We start from the raw sequence: 20,942 nt of genomic DNA, 5'->3' as shown, positions 1-20,942 counted from the left end.
ACTTTAAAGCATGCACTTTAATGGGAAATATTTAAATAATCACCTTAAGTTGGCATTTTTATAAGCCGGTATAGAAGCTAGTGTTTAACTGCAAAATAAGACAAATTCAAACTTTAATATCCATGTCACAAGCATTAAAACTGTGAGGTTGGTTTCTGGAGAGAAGATAAAGAACCCAAGCCAAAAGTGCTTGGGAACAGTTAAAGTTCTAAGTACTCCTTGCTTTTGTCCCTCTATCTAATGATATCAAGATAATCACATTATCAGTGGAGAAAGCAGAGCAGGACTGCCAAGAAACCAAATAGAAATCCTACAGAACCTTAAGAACAAAGCAGGAAAAGAATGCAAAGTGTGCCCTCTATTGGCCTATACATTTTAATTGCTGAGGTGGTTGATTCACAAGTTGTATATCTTCTCAGCAATAGGTAAGGGACAAAAGCCATCATGGTATAAATATCATTTAATGTGCTGACAAAGAAGCTAGGATCTAGCACGCCATCCCAGAATGCAAGAGTACCAAGCCCTGGCTCGAAGCATTCTGTAGACAGAGAGTGTGATACAAGTCATCTTGCAGCTGGTGCTGTGTATCGGCGGATGAAAATTACAACAGATTTTAATCACTATACCTATCTCCTCTATTTCCATACCGAAGCTGACACAAGACAGTGGGGCAACCATTACACAAACTAACATCTGTGCACAGGTAAAGACCATGGAAAATTGATAGCATCATGGGAATTTCATATTTGTGGAATAGGAACTGGGTCTTGACATGAGGCACTGTTTCTTGTCTCTCTGTAGACAGGTGAAGAAGGTACCTTGAAAGAGGTGTGTTCTCTTAGGGAGGTCTCAGTAAAGGTTAAGTATTATCTTTGAGGAAGGGAACTATGCCAAAAAAATTATTTGACAAGTCTCTGATGTGGCCTTATAGTAGGTGTGCCCTGGAGAATGGCTGAAACCCCACACAGGAAATAAAAGCTTATAGGAGACAAATTTTTCATCACTTTGAAGCAGTCATTAGACACCATGTTCATTAAGGTTTCAATTAACCAACATCTCTTAAACTATTAAAGGAAAGAGTTGGAGCTTGGACCAGTTGGACACTTCAGGGAAAGGTCTAGATCTATATTGTCCTCCCTGTCCCACCCCAAAAGGAAACAAGTTTTGCTTTTAATTCCAGGAAGCACAAAAAAGCCGTTGCCCCTCTCTTTAATTCCAAATTCATCATGTCTGCTCAATGGAAAATGTCTCTTTGGTAAGCATTTATTTTATCAATATATCATTAAAATGGAATGGCTCCATGTAAATTATAAATGTTTTCTTCAAATGACAAGGTAAGAAAAGCTATCTCTAATTGGTTCCACTATATTTTAGAGTAAGGAAGTAAAAATATTTTAATGTTTTTCTATCATTTATTGGTTATTTTGACTATAATGTATGTATATCCATAAAATACATGCCACTACAAATGCATGCATAAAACATATGCAAGCACAAATATATACATGTGTCATAGTCACATGTTCTGGCTTTTGGAGTCTCAGAAATAAGAAGTAGCTATAACTCATATTCTAAATTGGTGAAAACATACCAATTATGCAAATTTTCACTACAGTATACTTATGGTCCCTTAATTACTCCATCCTTAACTTCCAGTTATTTAACGTCAGTTCTTTATTAGTATAATTATGAGGTGTAAGACATTTTGAGAGTAATTAAAGTCTGTAGTCTCCAAATCTTTTGGATCAAAATTTAAAATTATTTCTATTTTTTGTAAATATTTATATAACAAAATGCTGATTAATTCAGAAGGGTTGGGATCTAGTTCTACTCATTTTTTTCTTAACCATTAGGTTTAAAATTCACATATTATGTTACTAAGCATCTCCTCTTCCTTACCAAGCAAGCACCACCTACACATAGCAATGAAATGTCAGGATTATGAAAGGAATTATGTAATCTAACTCTTCATATCCTCTTCACATCTATGAAGGGACTTGACTACATAGACACACGAATATTCCTGTGACTCTTAGAACTATGATTTTTTTGGATATATTATGTCAAAGTTGCAAGTATCAAAATAAAGAGTAAATGCTTCTTGCAAGAATTTATCTATGATATTAGTATGAATGCCTTTTATGAAAGTGCCTATCTTTCATTTAATTTCTCAATGTCTTGTTCATTCTTATAAATAAAGTATCCAGGGTATACAAGTCCATTGTTGCTCCTTTCTCTAAAAGAAGTATTTATAGAAATATAGGCATGCCTGTTCCAGGAATTTCTCTACCCTGTCCTCTAGTCAAAAGCCATCTAGGAAACTATCAAACTATCATTTAAATGACAGGCAAGTGCTTGGGTCCAATGCATGTGTTGGCATACTAGAATTTCAAAGACTGACACCGTGTGCGGGGTAGGAATGCTCTTAGACATCCATAGTAAACAATAAGATTACAACTGACAGTTGGACATTAAAACTTCAACTATGTGCCAAACACTGTAAGTCCTAAGTCACCAAAATTTCCTAAGGATAGACAATGAAATCTATTCAATATCTATTTGTTTAGCTGCAACTTGTGTAGGGAATACTCTGTTGGGTACAGCAAGGAATATCAAGGTGTCAGTACCATAGTTTATGCTGACATACAGAAGTGCAAAGTAGGAAAACATGCAGCAAAATAACCAGAATAAGGAATAAAAGAAGAACCATTTAGGAGTAGCATGAAAAGCTAAAAAGTTAAATAGGTATAAAGTCACTGGGCCTCAGAAAAGGCAAGCAGGTAATTCCAAGAAGGCTGTCTAGTGTTAATGGCTTTGTAACTAGATAACCTAACACTTTCAACAATGCAAGTGAAGTAGCCTGATGCAGTTTAACTATGTGATGCTCTGGGAAGGGAGACTGTGAGAACATCCTTTAATCAGAAAGTTGCAACACTGACTACCAGGTAGCAGAGGCTGACACAAACTCTGTGGGTAAGATTGAGGCTGAATGGTTGATGTTTATGAGCAGTTAGTTACTTAATATGAGTAGATCTGTGGCTGGGAATGGTGCATGTGGCAGTATTCTGTTTGTTTGTTTGTTTGTTTGTTTGTTTGCTTGATTGCTTGCTTGCTTGCTGAGACAAGGTTTTCTATGTAGCCTTGGCTGTCCTGGAACTCATTCTGGAAACCAAACTGGCCTCAAACTCACAGAGATCTGCCTGCCTCTGTCTCTCTGCCCCTCTGCCTCCCAGTGCTAGGATTAAAGGCGTGTGCCCAGATTCTATATGGCTGGAGTATGAAAGACAGAGATGTTGTTAGATAGAAAGGCTACAAGGTCCAAGATAGGAAATATGACTGAATATGAAAAAAATATATATCTATTAAACAAATATATCTAAGGCATACTCAACAATTAAAGGATAGCCTCAACTGAAATAAACTGATAAAAAAATTTTAGAAGGCAAAAGAAATGTCAAAGCAAGAGCAAAACTTACAGTCTTAACACACAGAAACCCCATGAGTGGAAACCAGGAACACAAGCAAAGGCACGTATCCAGGGGAGAGCCATGAGGAGGAAATAAGTTGTCAAGCCTGAGTTTACATAAAACATCTATCCAAGTATCACTGGTTGTTGGGAAATCAGAGTGTGATGTAATCTGAAGCCTAAAATGAAAAGTTAAGAACTAAAGTTGAAAACTGCTTTGGGAAGTAAAAGTTGAAGAAACAAGGATGGAGAGAAAATAAAGAGAATAAAGGTAAATAAATAATAGGCCCCACCTGCTCTGAATAAGAACCAACAATTGGGAATGAAGAGACAACTGGAAACAAAACCTATGGTGTGGTATCACTGGGTAGAAGAAGAAACCTTCATTGAAGAAGAGACAATAGGGTATCTCCTGAGGCTGCATCATGAAGGATCAAACTGATGTCACCAGGAAAGTATAGAGTACAAATGGCCATCCAGAATACTTTTTTGCAGACTGGCAAGACGGCTCAGTTGTCAAGAGTATTGGCTGCCTTTCCAGAGGACTAGGTTCAGTTGCCAGCATCCACATGGCCATCCGTAACTCTGTAACTCAGTCTCTCAGGGGATCGGCATTCCTAGCCACCAGGTCTGAGGCGACATGTAGTATAGAAACATACCTGTAGGTGAAACACCTACACATATACATAAAATTAAATTACAAAAGTATTTGGCTGGCTGCTTGGTTGGTTGGTTTGGTTTGTTGTTGTGGTGCTAGTGGTTGTTTGGTTGATTGGTTGGTTAGTTGGTTAGATGGTTGGTTTGGGGGGGTTATTTTTATTTTTATTATTTTGAGACAGCATCTCTCTATGTGGCCCCAGCTATCCTAGAACTAGCTCTGTATATCAGGTTATCCTTGAACTCACAGAGATCCAACTATCTTTGCCTCCCATGTTCTGGAATTAGATACCTGCATCACCACTGGTCAATTATGAAATTATTTTTCAAAGATAATCTCCTCATCAATCTTTGTTTTGCTGTTAAATAAAACTATTATAAAAGCAAAGAGCAATAATCTTGAATAAATTTCCTTTTTTCCTTTTAGAAAAAAAGAATGGCAATAGAAGCCAGATTGTAACCAACTCCAAAATGAATGATGCCTACAAGATGACTAAGCACAGCAAGCAAGAAAACTAATGTGAAAAGAGGGAGAGAAGATTGAACAGTGATATGACAAGGGTGGTGAGGGAGCAAGAGAAGGCAAAGGAATGCATGTGACATGAGGACAGAAGGGCCACTATCTGAGAAGCAGCAGGTGGCCAGCAAGACAGGAAATGATGGGAAAGGTCAGTGGCAGGGATTCAAGAGGAGCAACGTATGATGGCATGAATGTGTGGAAAGGCCATAACAAAGCCCATTATTGTGTATGTTAACTAAAATAGTAATAATAATTTAAAACAATACATTGGGTTAGCAGCACTGCAGAATAGCTGAAGAGTCCAACAGAGAGAAAGGTCCCAGAGGAGAGAACAGAGGTGAGATAAGCCTTGGAGAAAAACATGCTCATCTCATCACCCTACCTTGATCCTGATTCTTACATCCTTAGAAAAAAACAAAGGAAAGGAAAGACTAAAGATGAGTAAAAAAAATCATTTTAGTTCTAAAAAGCTAAATCTCCATTATCAAACCTTTTCTAATGTACTCTCTTCACACACACACAAACAAATATGCATATATAGATACCCTCATCATAATAGGTACATATACATCTATTATACCATGATTATCATCTGGTACTTTTGTTTCAGCCAAAACTATGATACGGTCATCCCCTAGGGATTAGTTCTTGATTTCCTAAGCATAATGAGAGGGCAGGATAATGACCCTAACAACATCTTGAAAAGTTCCAAAAATTTAACTTTATCATCACCACAAAGCTTAGCACTCTTTTCAACAGAGATCAACAGATCAAGCATTATGGCAAAAGATTTGCCTGTCATTTATCTCCTGGAGTTAGGGGGATAGGAGTGACTATATTCAAAAAGGGGGAGAAAGGGATTTAAAGGCAGTCAATTTGTATAAAAGAAATAAAAGAATAAGTATATTAAGTAAAATGATAACCTAGGAACTAGCCAATTCCTGAATAAATCAAGAGGTAGGTTTGCATTAAGGAATTAGAAGTGTCATTTTCAACCTGTGATTGCTGCAGTATTGGATTCTACTCAGGCTTAGTTGAAAGAGTAGATAAACTATGCCAGAATTAAATGGAAGGCTCAGAGAACATCACCTATTCTGAATCCTTTCCAAATGTCAGTGGCAAATAAGATGTTGGTCTGAGTTCAGCAATTTCCTGACCTCGTTGTACTGGTTAAAACACTGGCCAGAAAAACTGATGCAATTATGCTGGAAGCAAAAACAGCCAATAGGGGGTTGGGGGAGTGAAGAAAAGAAAAGAAAGAGCATGTTTATGTTGAAAGTTAAACATCACATCAACTTTTCTGAACTACTTTAGAACTTAAGAAAGTAAGCATGCATACAAAATGTATTTTGAAGCTTTTAAGTGTAGGTTAATATGTTCCATGTGCTAGTTTGTATTTTTTGAAAGGGTACTGGAAGAAATAAGCTATTATTAAAAAGTACTTATGGAAAACAAATACCACTAAGTCTCATCGTTGAATTATAAATGACAAACAAATTAATTTAGCTCAATACAGTTAAGGAGAAATTGTTGTCTTTTTCCCCAACCTCAGCTGCCAGAAACACACCACACTGTTTGTGATAAACACTTCATCTTTGTAGAAGAAGCCAAACATAATTTTGTGAACACAAGATGTTAGGGCGAAGAAGTGCTGGAAGCTTCTGAGAAAAAAATGCAACAAGCAACAGCTCTCAGAGTGCCACGCCTACCAGAAACACAAGCCATAGGCCCCTAAGTGTCTCTCTTCTATGTGCGTCCCTGACTCTGCTATAACCAAGCAGGTCCAAGGAGTGGAAGTGAAAGATTAAGCCACCATATTCCAAGCTCAGGAAATTCTGAAAGGCCATAACAATAAAGTTATATTTTACATTTTCAGTAATTCAGCTTTAAAAAGGTTGTGGCTTGCAATTGCCCCATAAAGTAAGTAAATGAAACTAAAGAACCCCATTTAAGAATGCAATTAAATCACAAGAAGCCAAGACAGAGAGGTGGTGGTTAACAGTAGCTCGTAGGGACTACATACTGAGTGAAGAGGAATGAAGGGGCTGACAAATGTGAAGAGTTACTATGCAGACAAATCATCAGTTTTCGATCAGCCTACCAAAATATTGGCATGTGTGTCCCTTCTACAAAGATATGCATTCTCAGCACTGTGCTTGCACCCAATTAATAAAATTGTTTCAGCTGGGCCCTATTAGTGAACATTAAATGCACCTCTATGGAATAAAGGGAAGAAAAGCCAGTGGTAGTCTATGATGGTCTTCACCGGACAAAGTTTTGCCCTAAAGTTGACAAGGTTCATATTTTATTTTCTCAAGCCCCTGGATATCTTTGAAATAAAACATAAGGATAAATGATACATTTGCTCTCTATTTCTGACTGGATGCAATTGATTTTAACTGACTAAATGATCTGATCCCAGCCAAAGATTTTATTTCATTAAGAAAATGATATTAAGGAGCATCTGAGATCATGGAGCAGACTAAACATAATGCCAAAGGAGTTCTGAGAATGTGCCACAGTGAAGGTTTGATTATTTGCAGATGGAATACAAAAAAGAAAAAACTCAGGTCCCAGGAGCAAGGCTAGCCAATCCTGGTGCCATTGCTGCTGCCTGTATCAGAGCACAAAAGCCAAGGAAATCACTCATCTTTTATGCTACAACACCTTTTTTGTTTAAGTAGCAATCACTGTTTTTCCTAGAAGGTAATATTTAACTGTCACTATGCAAAACAAAGGGGCAAGGGGACATGTTGGTACCACAATAGGCTCTAGCATGTCAACTGTCACTCCTGACATGATATGGCTGGTAGTCAGGCATTCACACACACACAAACACAAAAAAAAAAATTAAAAAAAAGACTAAATCAATCTCCTTTGGAAAAGCCAGTTGTTTGGTATGCACAACAATTGGTGTAGGATCAATCAGTGGACATGAGATCAATTAAAATCAGCTTAAGTTTGTGAAGAGGGACAATACACACAACTTGAGTTAGATCTCTATTCATTTCAATATTCTCACAATACAGTCCTTAAGCTTCCTTGCAGGGCAGAAAGGCTACTATGACCCTGCGCTGTCTAGCCAGCCCTTTAAGGAGTTCCACTTTTAATTAAAAACACAGTGCCCCCTTTGTTGGCACAGATAGTATGGTCACTTTAAAAACTGTAGTTATTTTAGGCATAAACTTGGGATTCAGAAAGAGACATCTGTTGAGGGAGAGAAAGCCAGAAACATACTTTGATAGGCACTTTTGAAATAGCCATACCAATCGACATGTACTTGAGAGCCTTCAAACTTTATGAAGCGACAAGGTTGATTTGGCACATGTTACTATTGCATAGTTTCTAGGCGGGTTTTTAAATGTCAGAGCTTGAGACTGAAGATGGCAAATGCTACAAGAGATTTTGCTGAAGCAAGCTCTGAAACAAAATAGGATCTGATTCAGATACTTAAGAAGAAAAGCACAGGCAGAGAGCCTGGGAGATGGCCCTATAAGCAAAATAAATGCATGCAGTATCACTCTTGGCCGCATGAGTGCTGTAATGCCTTTCTCCACCAAGCAGCATCTCTGCATTGAAGTTTTCAGACAATGTGCTTAATTCTTCTCCACTAGACCACAGTGTGAGTCAGAAATCCATCACTGAATTGGTAAGTCATGTAACAATCAAGAATGTGCCAAGGATCTTTACATACTTCTGTGTTTTGCAAGCCTTATGCTCTTTGGTGTTCACAACAAAATCGATTACAATTCCAGTTTTTAAAAGTGGGTGTAGCTCCTCCAAACACTGTGGATCACAGTAAAATAAAAAGTTGCCACCTCTGCCAAGCAATACCTGAAAATACAATGATGGCATGGAGAAAGGACACCCCACCCCCCCTTGAGAAGGGGTGAGGAGGTGGAGAGTCATTTTTCAAAGACAAATACTCTCACAGCTTTGGGGAGGAGTTTCTCCCTTATGTTTTATACATAGTAATCTCCGAAAATAAGTTTATTTTCCAAATGTCAGAAATGAGTCAGAGAAAGGATATATGTATCCTTTATAACAAGCCAGTGATACATGGCAACAATTAAAAAAAACCAAACCAAAAATAAATAAATAAATAAAACACTGCTTCCTTCAAAGTCCAGTATCATCAGCGACCCTGAGCCTTGCTCTGGAGTAGGTCAAGCTCTTCAGCTCAAACTGCTTAATACCCTTCAAAATGTCAATAATAATAATGATGATGACGATGATGATAGTCTCCAAAACTAGCAGGATCAGAGTCCTTCACCCACCACATAGACATTTACAGCCTGGAAAAACAAAATCAAGGTCTACAAGCCTCATTACAAACTCTAACGGTGTAAATGGCCAAACCGGTGGTCAGACAACTGACTTTCATCAGGTGCTAACAAAGGGCTGTTGTGCAAGAGCCCTGCGCTGGTACTTCAAACACTACGCTAGTGTGGTGTGGTTTATGTTTAAGTCCCTCCAGAAAACCTCATTGTGTCTGGCCCCACTTGCTCAAAAATGCATTTGGGTTAGCCACCGCCCCCAGTAAAACGGAAGACAGTACATGAGCGCACACCAAAGTCCAATTCTCTGAAATTTTTCTGGAGGTTTCCATCTACCTTCACCCTTCACACAGGTGATGGAGAAGTGAGCGTTTAAAAGGCCTCAAATTAATTTCATTGAGGACAAAAACCCTTCTCCGAAATTGCTGCTTTTGAGAAAACAAATAAACAGGGCAACATGAGCCTATTTTTAAAAACATTCACGCTGCAGGGGAGAACTTCCGAGAAAGCCAGAGCAGGAGTCGCTACTTAATTCATTAAGTTCCCATCTCTTCTCAGGTTCCAGAAAAGAGAACAGTGTGGCTTTTTTCTTGGCAATTCAGGTTCTCTCATGCAATTTGACATTTCTCGCTATCCCTACCATACCACACACACCACACCACACCACACACACCACACCACACCACACACACATGCCAGACCATGTCTAAAACTATCTGGGATAGGATTTAGGGAGCACGTGGGTCGGGAAATTAAAGACACTTGGACTGTGAGGATGATGATTAAGAAGGAAAAAAAGGAGAACACTAGAAAAATGGGTGCTACGTAAGAAATATGATCCAAAGAAGAGTTCAGGAGAGGCGACACAGGCTGTGAACCACATGATGAATCTCTGAGCGCTTGCTCTTGCGGGAGGGAAGCCCAGCTCACCAGGCTCTCAGCTCTCACTGTGTGTCTCAGCACGCCTGATAGGGGCAGAAGAAAGCCTTCTGTGGAGCTCCGAGACGCTGAGAGTGGGCAGTTGTGGAGCACAAGCCTGTCCCCCGAGTCCCCAAAGCCTAACTGTAAATGAACTCTCCCGACACTCAGACCTACTCTGGAACCCCACGCACCTTCAGCTGAGCGCGACCCACCTCGCTTATTGCGTCTCCATCGGTTGCCTTGGCACTGGCTGTAATCCATACAGTTCAGAATGATGAGGGCAAAAGAGAAGAGGCGAAAACGCATCTGGACGGTGGGTCTGGGGAGAGACACCTCTCAAAGCAGAGGAAACGCGGGGCTCCTGCAAGGAGACAGCGCGGGTAGCGCTCCTAGGAAGGACTCAGAGACAGATGCCACTGGCCCGGGGGCTGCAATGGTCAGTTTGGCTCGATGAGCATCTCCCCCTCCGCCTTAAACCTAGGAGAGGAGGAAAGAGAAGTAGGGTAGACGAGGGACGAAGAGAACCCGAAGGAGCTAGCTGCACCTTCGCGCCTCTTGCTTTAAAGAAAGGAGGGAGGGAGGACGCGAACTCACTGGCAGGAGCCACGCAGCACTTTAACGCAGATGGTACAGCTGCAGGCGACTTGGAGAGGAAGGTGATTACAATCAGTGAATTAGCAACCTCTGCCGAGCAGTGGCTTCTGACCCTGGGGAGAGGGCGTTGTGCGAGCTCTGCCGAAGGAAAAGCGCTCAAGCAGCACCCGAGCGCGGGGCTTTAAAGGGGCGCTCTCCTGCCCTTTGCTCCCGGGTTGGGCTATCCCAGCGCCGCTTCACCAGGTGTGGCTCGCCTACCGTGCGCTCCTGCCTCTGCTGCACAGTGTGCCTAGGCGCGGCGATCCATCCTAGGCTCGGGGAACAAGGAGGGGTTTTTTAGTCAGCACGTGGGCTCAGAAAAAGTTTGCCGACACCCGCCGGGAGCTCTTGCAGCTCTGGGTTCCCGCCAGCAGCAGCAGGGGTCGCGGACCCCGAGAGTCCTGGGGACTGGCTCGCCTAGCAGGAGCGCGCGGCCCGGCAAGCGCGACTGCTCGCGCTGGGATGCTGTGTCTCGCTCCGAGAGAGCGATTCTTGGGCGAGGGGCTCGTCCACTCTCCTTTTGGCGTCCGGGTCCAGTCGCTGCTCCCACGGCTCTCTCCACCACCACTTCACAGCTGAGGTTTCTCCCTGCCTGAGCTGGGGGAGACGGAACACTGCCTGGAGGCCAAAGGGATGTGGCCAGCGCACTTTCCGATGGAGATGCAGACAAGCTAAGGCTCGGGGTGCCTTCTATAAGTAGGTGGTGCTGTGGTCCTAAGCATATCTAAAGCCAGGCTGCCTCAGAGTTCCTGGGTCCTAAAGCCAGAAACGCTCGGGTTTCCCTGAGGTCCTAAAGAACACTGACAGCACACAGATAGCTTCACGTAGGAAGAAATGCTCACCAGACTCTCACAGAGAGGTTGTCTAAACTGGAGAGCACAGAGGGGGAGAGATATGGTCGTACCCAAAGCATCCTCTTTGAAGCAACAGGGTCGGTCCCCACCTCACCACTAGCCTTTCTCCAGGAGAATCTGAGGGAGCGCTGAAGACACCTTCTACCTTGCTTCCTGAGCTCCAGTCTGAAGCTGCTGCTTCTGTAAAGCAGAGTTTAAACTTGAGCCACTTTTTTATAAGAAGGCACACCTCTGCCCCCCCATAGACAGACAGACAGACAGACAGACAGACAGACAGACAGATAGATAGATAGATAGATAGATAGATAGATAGATAGATAGATCTTAGCCCTGCTCTGAAGGCAGACTTCCCCAGACGGGAGAACAGGGCTGAAATTAAAACACACACTAAGTTTAAGGAGGGAAATTGGTATCCCATTGCTTTTATCTTTCCTCACAACTGTTCTTTTTTATTTTTCCCAAGAAAATTTCACAAAGATATGTGATACTTTGCAAAATTCAAAAAAAAAAAAAAAAAAACAAGAAACTATCTTCTTCACTTTGAAGAAAACAGTTTGTTTCCTTCTGAAATGTGTTTTGATTTTAATCTTTAACCCTCCTCGGTCTTCCAGGGTCTGAATTAAACTTTTCGATGCCTTGGGTTTGGAAAAATACTGAAGTACAACATTCATTAAATACACTAGGTGGTACCTATTTTATTCTAGTGAATTCTTCCATCCTACACTCACTGCTATTGGAAATAATATATTTCTTCTTTAAGCAAAAGACAAAATTGCTAAACATGGCAATACAGGTGTCTCTTTCGATGTGTTCCTAGGCACATTATTGTAGTAGCTTTATAGTGGCTGTTGATTGATTTTATTTTTGAGACTGGATTGTAGCCCAGGATAAGCTGGAACTCATCCTGGTAAGGCTGACCTAAAACTCCTGATCCTTCTGCCTCCAAGGAGCTAGGGTTACAAACACATGCCAACAAGCTCTATAATAATATTTTATACAATTTCAATTTCCTTTGCTATTCCTTCAGTTCTGCATGTACTCAAATTATTGAACTGAAAAGAATCATATAGAAATAATAGAAGCATTAAAAGCCATGTTTATTAATTATTCAACTATTGGCTGTCCATAACAATTTCGCTGACATCACTGTTAGACAGTGGCATTCCCGTTCTAGGAATTTCAGTGCCTCGGAACACCTAAGTGAACCTGAACTGAAGTTAGCTGTGCCATTTCACTGATAAGAAAATTGGGACTCGTCCACAGGATGCAAACTTCTGATTGGACATATAACAGCAGTTTCTTTGACCCAGCTTCCCAAATCCTTGACATTTTTTTCTTTTATTTTTTGTCCTGCCTACAGGATGCTCAGGGATAAAGATGGAGCTGAAATTGAGTAATTGACCAACCAATTGGTGACCCAACCTGAGACCCATCCTAGGAGAGAGCCAGCTCATGATGCTTTTTGCTATACCTGCTGACAGGTGCCTAGCATAACTGTCCTCTGAGAGGCTTCACCCAGCAACTGATGGAACCAGATGCATAGACCCACAGCCAAACATTGGGTATAGCTTGGGAAACCTTGAAGAAGTGGAGGACAATGGGTTGAAGGAGCCAGGTAGGTCAAGGACACCACAAGCAAATATACAGAACCAACTAACCTGAGCCCACAGAGACTGATCTGCCAACTAAGGAGCATGCATGGACTGGACATAGGTCCCGTACATATATGTAACATATGTGTAGCTTGGTCTTTGTGGGAGTGGCCTAAAAACTGGGCATGGGCTGTCTCTGACTCTGCCTGCCTTTGAATCCCACTTACCTAGCTTGGCTGCATTGTCGCCTAAGTAAAAGATGTGCCTAGTCCTACTGCATCTTAATATGACAATACAGGTTGATAGACATGTGGGACCTCCTCCTCCCTGAGGAGAAAGGGAAGGGAGTATGGGGGGACAAGAGGGAAGAGAAAGGAGAGAGGACAGGAGAGAGAGCAAGCTGCAATCTGGATGTAAAATAAATTTTTTAAATGCATTCCTTTGTTTGCTTGTGTGTTGTAAGTGTATTTGGCATTTTGCCTACATGTATGCAGGTATACTGCCTTCGCTCCTGGTGCCTTTTAAGACCACAAGAGGGTGTCAGATCACCAGGAACTGAAGGAGCAGACAGTTGTCAGCCAACATGTAGATGCTGGGAATTGAACCTTTCATCCACTGGAAGAGCACACAGTGCTTTTAACTGCTGACAGTCTCTCCAGCCCCAATCCTTAACATTTTATCACAAAATGTGGAAAAGACTGGAAATGACTCAGCATAGGCATTTCTCTCTCTAGCTTGATAAATGCCACTCTTTCCCAACATACTCACATGCACACACCAAGTGTGCTATACTTACAAGGATGAAATTCAAGGGAGGAAAAAAATGTATCAATGTCCATTCAAATGTGCACAAACCCAAGCATATGTATGCTACTATTACACAGTTATCAGTATCTCGTTTTCTTTGGCAGTATTTCCAGAAAATTAGGTCAAGTTCTCTTTCACCTCTTCCACCTAAAATCTATCTTTTGAGGAATTTGCTTTGGGGTCTAAGGAGTCTGAGAGCAAAGTCATCAGTGAAAGGATATGACCTTATCCCTCCCCCCAATATCTCAGAATTTATTCCTCTGGATTGCCCTGTTTTAACCTGAAGTATTTTACAATGGTGAACTTCAGGGTTCAATGCACAAGAAAAGAATTTATCACATCACTTTTGCAGCCTATGGTCAAATGTGTTTAATAATACAAAAATAGGCTATGGAAGAGAAGATGCCTGACTACTCTTTGATGGCATTCTGGTCTTGTTCTTCTTTGTAAAGGACAGAGCAGAGCCTTAAAGTCTGTCACGCATGTAGTACTGAAAATCTCATGCTCCACTTCTGATGCAAACTTACCTATATAAAATCTTTTCCTTGGCCCCCACTGAATCTAAAATTGTTCTCCCACTTAAAAAATAGACCTTCAGTGGATCCTAAACTGTTAAGGACCTTAGTCTCATATCTTTTGCTTCCTTTCCTTTCCAAACGCAGAATATACTCTTGTTGAAGCTCGTCATTCAGTCATTCTATTCTGGAGACTCAATAGACTTTTCCTTCTGAGTTTATTGGTTTCATTAAGGAGCTTTGTACTTGGGTGTGTGCCAGTGTTTGTTTACAAAGAAGCACACTGATGAAGCTGACTCGTACCGTCTAGTGCTGTCAGAAAAGCTTTCTTCCTTGGAAGCAGGTTATTCTTGAATAACCTTTTGAGTTTTGAGTAGACTTGAAGAGATAAATATATTCTTAATAAAATATGTGTGCTTATCAATCAAATATGTGTATCTGTGCATGTTATGTCCTTATCTTTAGCAGATATTCTTATCTTTCTCTTTTTTTTAGCTAGAGGGTTATAAGAACAGGAGTGCGAGCTGTCCTAGAGGGCAAACAGTTTCTTGTATCTTACTTTTATAAGTCATTTATTCGCATAGCTTAAATTCTCAGTTCTTGCAAAAGAACATTATGTCAAAGGCTCTCGCACCTCTCTCTCCCAGGACCCTGTTTTCTTTCTTAGAGTTATTTTTGTATACCTTTCCAAGTTTTGAGTAGACTTTCAGAAGTAAATACTTTTGCCATCACTGTGCTTATATATACATATATATACATATATACATATACATGTATATATTTACATATGTGAATATATGCATGTTTACACAAATGTGTTCTTGCTTACATCATAATCTCTCTTTTTGGAACTAGTTGGATATTGTAGTTACCAATTCATAACTCAATATTTTAATTGTGCTTTAGAGACCATTCCACACTAGGTCACAGTGTTCATTTTTCTTCTTTTCATATAACCACATATATTTTCCTTTTATTTGGTCAGCTCCCCACTGGTACATTGTCATTCTTTTTCTCTTTTCCTTAAAGCCCTACTTCACAAGATTTTATATGATAAATTTCTAAAACTAGGGAAGTTGAATCAAACAGTAGTACATACCTTTGTGTTCTGTGTATTTTAGTGTGTTTGCATTTGTGTGTATGTGTGTGTTTCCTTCAAACTGCCTTCCATAAAAGTTTAATATTATATTATATGAAAATTCTTTCTTACTAAAAACCAAATATATTTCTTAAATACCGGTAAGCAAAAGTGGCTTCACAGTAGTTTTAATTATTAATTATTTGCTTTTAAACAAAATTTAGTTCCCCTAGTATGTTTAAATCATTATATTTACTTTTCCATGAACAAAGTACAATATATCCCTTTTCTGTTTTCTTTGTGCTGTTTTTTGCTTTGCAGAATATAGTCTGCTAATATGTACTGTGGCTGTGTTGTGAGTTGAAAATATATTTCTTTTCAATTTTATCAATTGTCTTTTAACCGTGTTTTTTTATGTATATTAGTATACAGAAAACTTTAAATAATGTGCAGTAGTGGAATTTGGCAGTCATGTTCTCACATAAGTCACAATTGACAGAACTGTTGTCCATAGCAGTTTCTTCACATTTTCATCCAGGGGGTGACAGAGGCATAGTTTCCACAGTGAACTGAGAGTGCTCATGATTGATCTAATGCCTGGATGACAGAGGCTAGAGAAGAAAAGACTTAGCTTCTTCTGAATCCTGAATGTTTATGTTCACAGATTTGGTTGAATTTGGCACTGATTCTTGTTTTCATTAGCTCACTGATTTAGAGTCTCTTATCTTTTATGTTATCAGATACTCATATTCTCATACTGAATTTTCCCACAATGTTTTTATTCACTGTTGATATTTGTTAAGAGTACATATAGTTAAAGGCTGAAGCAATTTTGACTTTTTGTCCCATTGTGTCAATATTAATTATGTAAAATTTTCCTTTTAAATAGTTAAGTGTCCATTTTGCTAGCTGTATGAAATAGTACATGCTCATTTACTGTATTTATGTAGAGAAATTAAATTAATAAGAAAAATCTTCACCAAGGTCACAGATCACTCCTTATCCAGCCAAATTTGTTGTTTTAAAAAGCCATATCATAATCACTTATTTAATGTTTAAAAAATGTGTAACCATTTGATGTGTAACCATTTGATTCTCCAAAAACTAATCCTGTGTTCTGCCACTTGAAAGCTGGGCTCTATACTGATATGATAACGCCTATATTTTTAAATTTTATTCTCAATCTCTTAGAAATAATCCAGAAGCCATATTGTTGATTCCAGAGGAAATCCAGGTCAGACCAGCTCAAGAGAGAAAACTCAACATCTAACCTGAAGTTTTAATGTTATTTCATTCCCTATCTTCTGTGCCCTAAAATAACCTACCTCACTTCAATTTCCTTGTGTAGCTTCTGGAAGCAAATGTTATTGTGACAACAAGAGATACAAGAAGATCCTCAGTTATCTAAGACTTGGGTTCAGTTTTCACTGCTATGAATGGGGTATCTCTTTCACTTTGTTTGGACAATAGCTAATCTGTTTTTGGTGTGGCTGAGATAAACAACTGAGCAGGTAACATCCTCCCCAGAGCTTCTCAGTCTTACCATCCAAAAGCAGCTACATCTTTTCCAAACACAGTTTTGTGTTTTTTAGTTATAACAAATTTAGCTAGTGTTGTGAGCAGAAAATGGGAGCTGATGGCAGGCATTTCCTGGATTGCTCTCATTGCTTGCTCTATTTTGTTTCCATCTCTATTTTACCTCTGTCATTGTTTTCTTGCTTTTTTGATGCATTTTACCTTGTAAAGTTAAATATATTTCCAGAAGCCACTACAGTGGACCATTATGGGGAAATGCTTTTAAATGTAATAGAAAAAACATATGCATTTGTCAGAAAAATAATATGGTAGTTTTTGAGTTCCTGAAGACAACTTTACTCAGGATGGAAATGAGAAAATAAGCATGATGTGAACCCCCATGTTCAACAGGAGATAGATCAAGCCAACAGAAAAGAAAGAAAGAAAAAGAAAAACCTTACTAAATCTTCAAAAGCCCTTCTTCTGGAGGACCACAGTGATATTCTGAGGCACCAAAACTTAATGTAAGTTGAAAGTAATATCTGAAGGTCCCCCAAAGTCTAATTATTTACCATTCTAAAACATGGTCATCTAAGTAAACAACCCTAGATCTTTGTGAAGATGGCCAGGAGAAAGAATTCCAGTTCTAGACTTGACATCATCTATTAAGGAAGTCTGGGGCTATGAACTGGCTCAAGCCTGGATGTGACTCAGTTGTGGTGAGTCAAGTTACACTTGTAAGCCACATGGAATGTTTTTCTGTTATTCAAATCAGATAAGGCATTAACTGTCCAATTTAACAGATACAGAGATTTCAATTAGTTATAAAAATAGATTAAATGGTCATAAATAGTTCTTTGACGTTATACAAATATTGAATATCGATATTGGTATGTCTGTGTTTACTATGTACTGGTGATATGTGGAAGCATAAATTTACCTTTGTGTTTGGAAATTAAAGGTGATTAAGACATATACATCATATGTCAGATTGTCAAGGGCTAAACCGATATGGTATGCACTGTGTCTTCTGGATTAAATGAGAACAGTTTCTCCTAAATCTCCACCTGCATATTTTGAGAAAGAATTGGATGAGAAAGAGGAATTGACATGAAATTTGGGTCCAAGGAACAGAAATAAAATATTTAATGCTATTTGAAACTCATTTTTAGTATGAGATAATGAGGAAGAAACGCTGAAGCCCACAGACAGAGTAGCCTAAACTCACACTCTTTGGCTCTTCATCCAAGCCCTCTCCTGACTCAGGGTCTCAAATCTAGTCGATATCAGAGACTAGCTGTGAAGGCTACTTTTTCTCTGCTGTGCCCACCTGCTGCCGTTACCACATGTGGGCCTGTGTGCACCACTCAGACCTTCCGCTTTCCTGGTGTTCGCCTTTCCTTCCAGAGCATCAAGGCCTTGCTTCATTTTGCAGCTGTGTAGGATATAATTCCTATGGAGAAATTCATGTCCACAGCATTCAGTAACAGAGCGTGCCATGACTGATGCAAGCTATCATCCATTGATTTTTGCACTACACAAGATGAAAATGTATTTCCTTTTCCCTTCATTCTGTCAACATCATCTGCACATCCTTCGCATCCACTTCAATCCATATTAAGTGGCTTTATTATTATTACTAACCATGCTATTCTGGGCAAAGTCATGTAGCAAACTAGGACTACAGTTGCTTTCCTAAGCTTTATTTTGTTTCCTCTGGAATTTTTATCACCTTTGCAGACCATAAATTCAATTTAGATGCTTTTCTGGTCAGCCGAATCACTTTCTGCTATGTTCATTTCGCTCCAAAAGAACATTGGTTTTATCTTTTAATTAAAAAAAAAAAAACAATAAAAAAGCAATTAACACAAAGAGTAACAAGCTTCATTACAGTATCTTCAAATATGTGTCAATATGCTATGCCCTAATTCAGCTCCCTCCTTCTCAGCCTTGCACTGTGCTCCCTGTTCAGGTTGGTTCCCTGCCTTCCCCAAGCAGTCTCTTCTTTGATTGTATTAACTTCTCTCTCCCACTCCCCACCCCCAAAAAGTTCCCTCTGAAGGTTCAAGAGCTACTGCCAAGGAGTTATCTTTGGTGTCTATCCTGGGATGTCCCTTCACCATCCTTACCACTTCCGCTTTCCCACTAGGCCTTCACTATGTCACAGTGTAGTGCATTCTGTAAAGACTTACTGAATCGTATTTTAAAATGTAGGAATAAATGCTCTCAAAATATCTGTATACAAATATGTCTACCCTCACAACTGGTTGTTTGTCTCAGTATAAACTTCAACACTGAGTTCATTTGCATTTGACAATTTGAATTTTTAAAGTATCACATTTTAACTTCCAGTGTTACTTCTTTTAGAAGGCCAACGCTTTATTATTATTATTGTTGTTGTTGTTGTTGTTGTTATTCTGGCCTGGCTCCTGTGCTAAGTCCACTCCAGGAAGCTTATGCATCTGCAGCTTGTGCATGTGGGGTGGCTATTTGTTTTGTTGTGTTTTGGGAGAACTAGCTGGCCTTTTAAACCACAAATTTATTTCTTTCACCCTGAAAATATTCTAACTTACACATGATTTTCACCTTCTCTCCTTCTTGTTTCACTCTCCACACTATTATTCAAAAATTGAAATAACCTCTAATAACCTCTAGAGTAATCTCTAATTTTCCTATATTTGCCCTATTTTTCATCTGTCACTTTTTCTCTCTATTCTCTTCCCTCAGTTTTATCCTCCAACTAATCTAACATGTTTTCGATTGCTTCTCTGTCTCTCTCCATCTCTTTCTTCCAAGATCTTACTTGTTTTTAAATATATATGTGCATATATGTATACATATATATGTTATATATAATATATATATGTATATATATATAACATGTAAACTGTTTCTTTCAACCATATTTTCTGTGTTTTGTCTTCATGCTTCATCTATAAAAATTTGGTAATTTCTGGGAAATGATTGTATTTAAAAGTAAGATATTAAAAGTTGATTCAAAACTTTTAGAATTTGAAACTTGATTTTCTATTTGCATATTACTATGCAGTAAAAACTGAACATAAGTAAACTGATGGAATCATTGGCTAGAAAACCAATATAATTTATTAATTATTTTCAAAGGGAAAGTCATATTTTCCACAGAAAGAACTGTTCATATTTTGCCAACAAAGGGCTCCACAGTTGCTACAATGGCTGATTTTTTTTTCTCTTGTTCTTTCTTACAGAGTCTTCTTTTGGAATATAATTATTTTACTTTGTATTCATTGTCATTTCTGAAGAGAATAACATCAGAGGCCTAAAAGTACATTTAATTGCTATTTCTCTTCAAGTGCTTTCTTTTCGTCACTTAACAAACATTTATTGGAACCTTTTGTATTGGCAGTGCCGATATCCTGCGAAAAAGGAAAGCAACAGATTCCAACTGCAAACAGATAGATAATAATAAATAATAATACAATAACAATAACAAATAAGATGTTATTTTTGTTTCCTGTCATTGTTATTTTATTTTAGTACTTTTTACTTTGTTTTTTTTTAATTTTTAAACCTTAAAATTCATTTAGGTTATCTTTATCATGCAAACATGGGTTTTGTCATGGAACTTTCATACATGTGTACTATTGTGTTGTCTTCAACATCTTTCCCTGCCATTTGTGCCCTCTCATTTGTGCCCTGTCCTTTTATCATCCTCTCCTACTTTCTGTCTCCCTTAAGCCCTCTCCTTCCTTTTCCATAAACCTCTTTTTAGTTTCATGACCTATGTACATGCAGATATAAATACACACACACATCACCTTTAGTCTGAGCTCCAACATAGAAAGAGGAAACTGGAATTTTCCTTCTGAGTTTGGCTTGTTTCACCTAAGAAAACGATTTCTGGTCGATGAAAGCAGCGTGACTTCACTGTTCTTCATGACTACATAAAATCCTGTGGTGTGCCTTTATGTCATTTTCTTATGCATTCCCCTGTTGATGGACACTAGGCTTGGCTGCATTTCTTGGTGAGTCATTTGGGGAAAAGGAGGATGTCTAACTGTCTCTAAGCTGAGTGACTTAAAGTCTTTCAGGTATGTGCTCATTACAGTGTATATATAGCTGAGTGCT

General features: G+C 39.1%; 1 protein-coding gene across 4 annotated transcripts in view; it reads right to left on the bottom strand.

The window, feature by feature from the left end:
- Rspo2 (R-spondin 2) overlaps positions 1–11,190 on the bottom strand; it is a 165,265-nt gene extending 154,075 nt beyond the window's left edge. The window contains exons 1-2 of one of the 4 annotated variants that reach the window (XM_060389487.1): positions 10,436–11,190; positions 10,033–10,318 (exon numbers count right to left, since the gene is read on the bottom strand). In XM_060389487.1, the coding sequence (XP_060245470.1) occupies positions 10,033–10,147 (115 nt within the window). In that variant the 5' untranslated portion in view covers positions 10,148–10,318; positions 10,436–11,190. Of the gene's footprint in view, positions 1–10,032 lie in introns of all 4 variants that reach the window. The other 3 variants (XM_060389488.1, XM_021644097.2, XM_021644098.2) reach the window with 3 other exon arrangements.
- Between the last annotated feature and the right edge of the window lie 9,752 nt (positions 11,191–20,942).

Source organism: Meriones unguiculatus, chromosome 8 (genome assembly GCF_030254825.1).
Source record: "Meriones unguiculatus strain TT.TT164.6M chromosome 8, Bangor_MerUng_6.1, whole genome shotgun sequence".
Taxonomy (NCBI): domain Eukaryota; kingdom Metazoa; phylum Chordata; class Mammalia; order Rodentia; family Muridae; genus Meriones; species Meriones unguiculatus.
The sequence above is the reverse complement of the archived record's forward strand: the minus strand, read 5'-3'. Positions and strand labels throughout refer to the sequence as shown.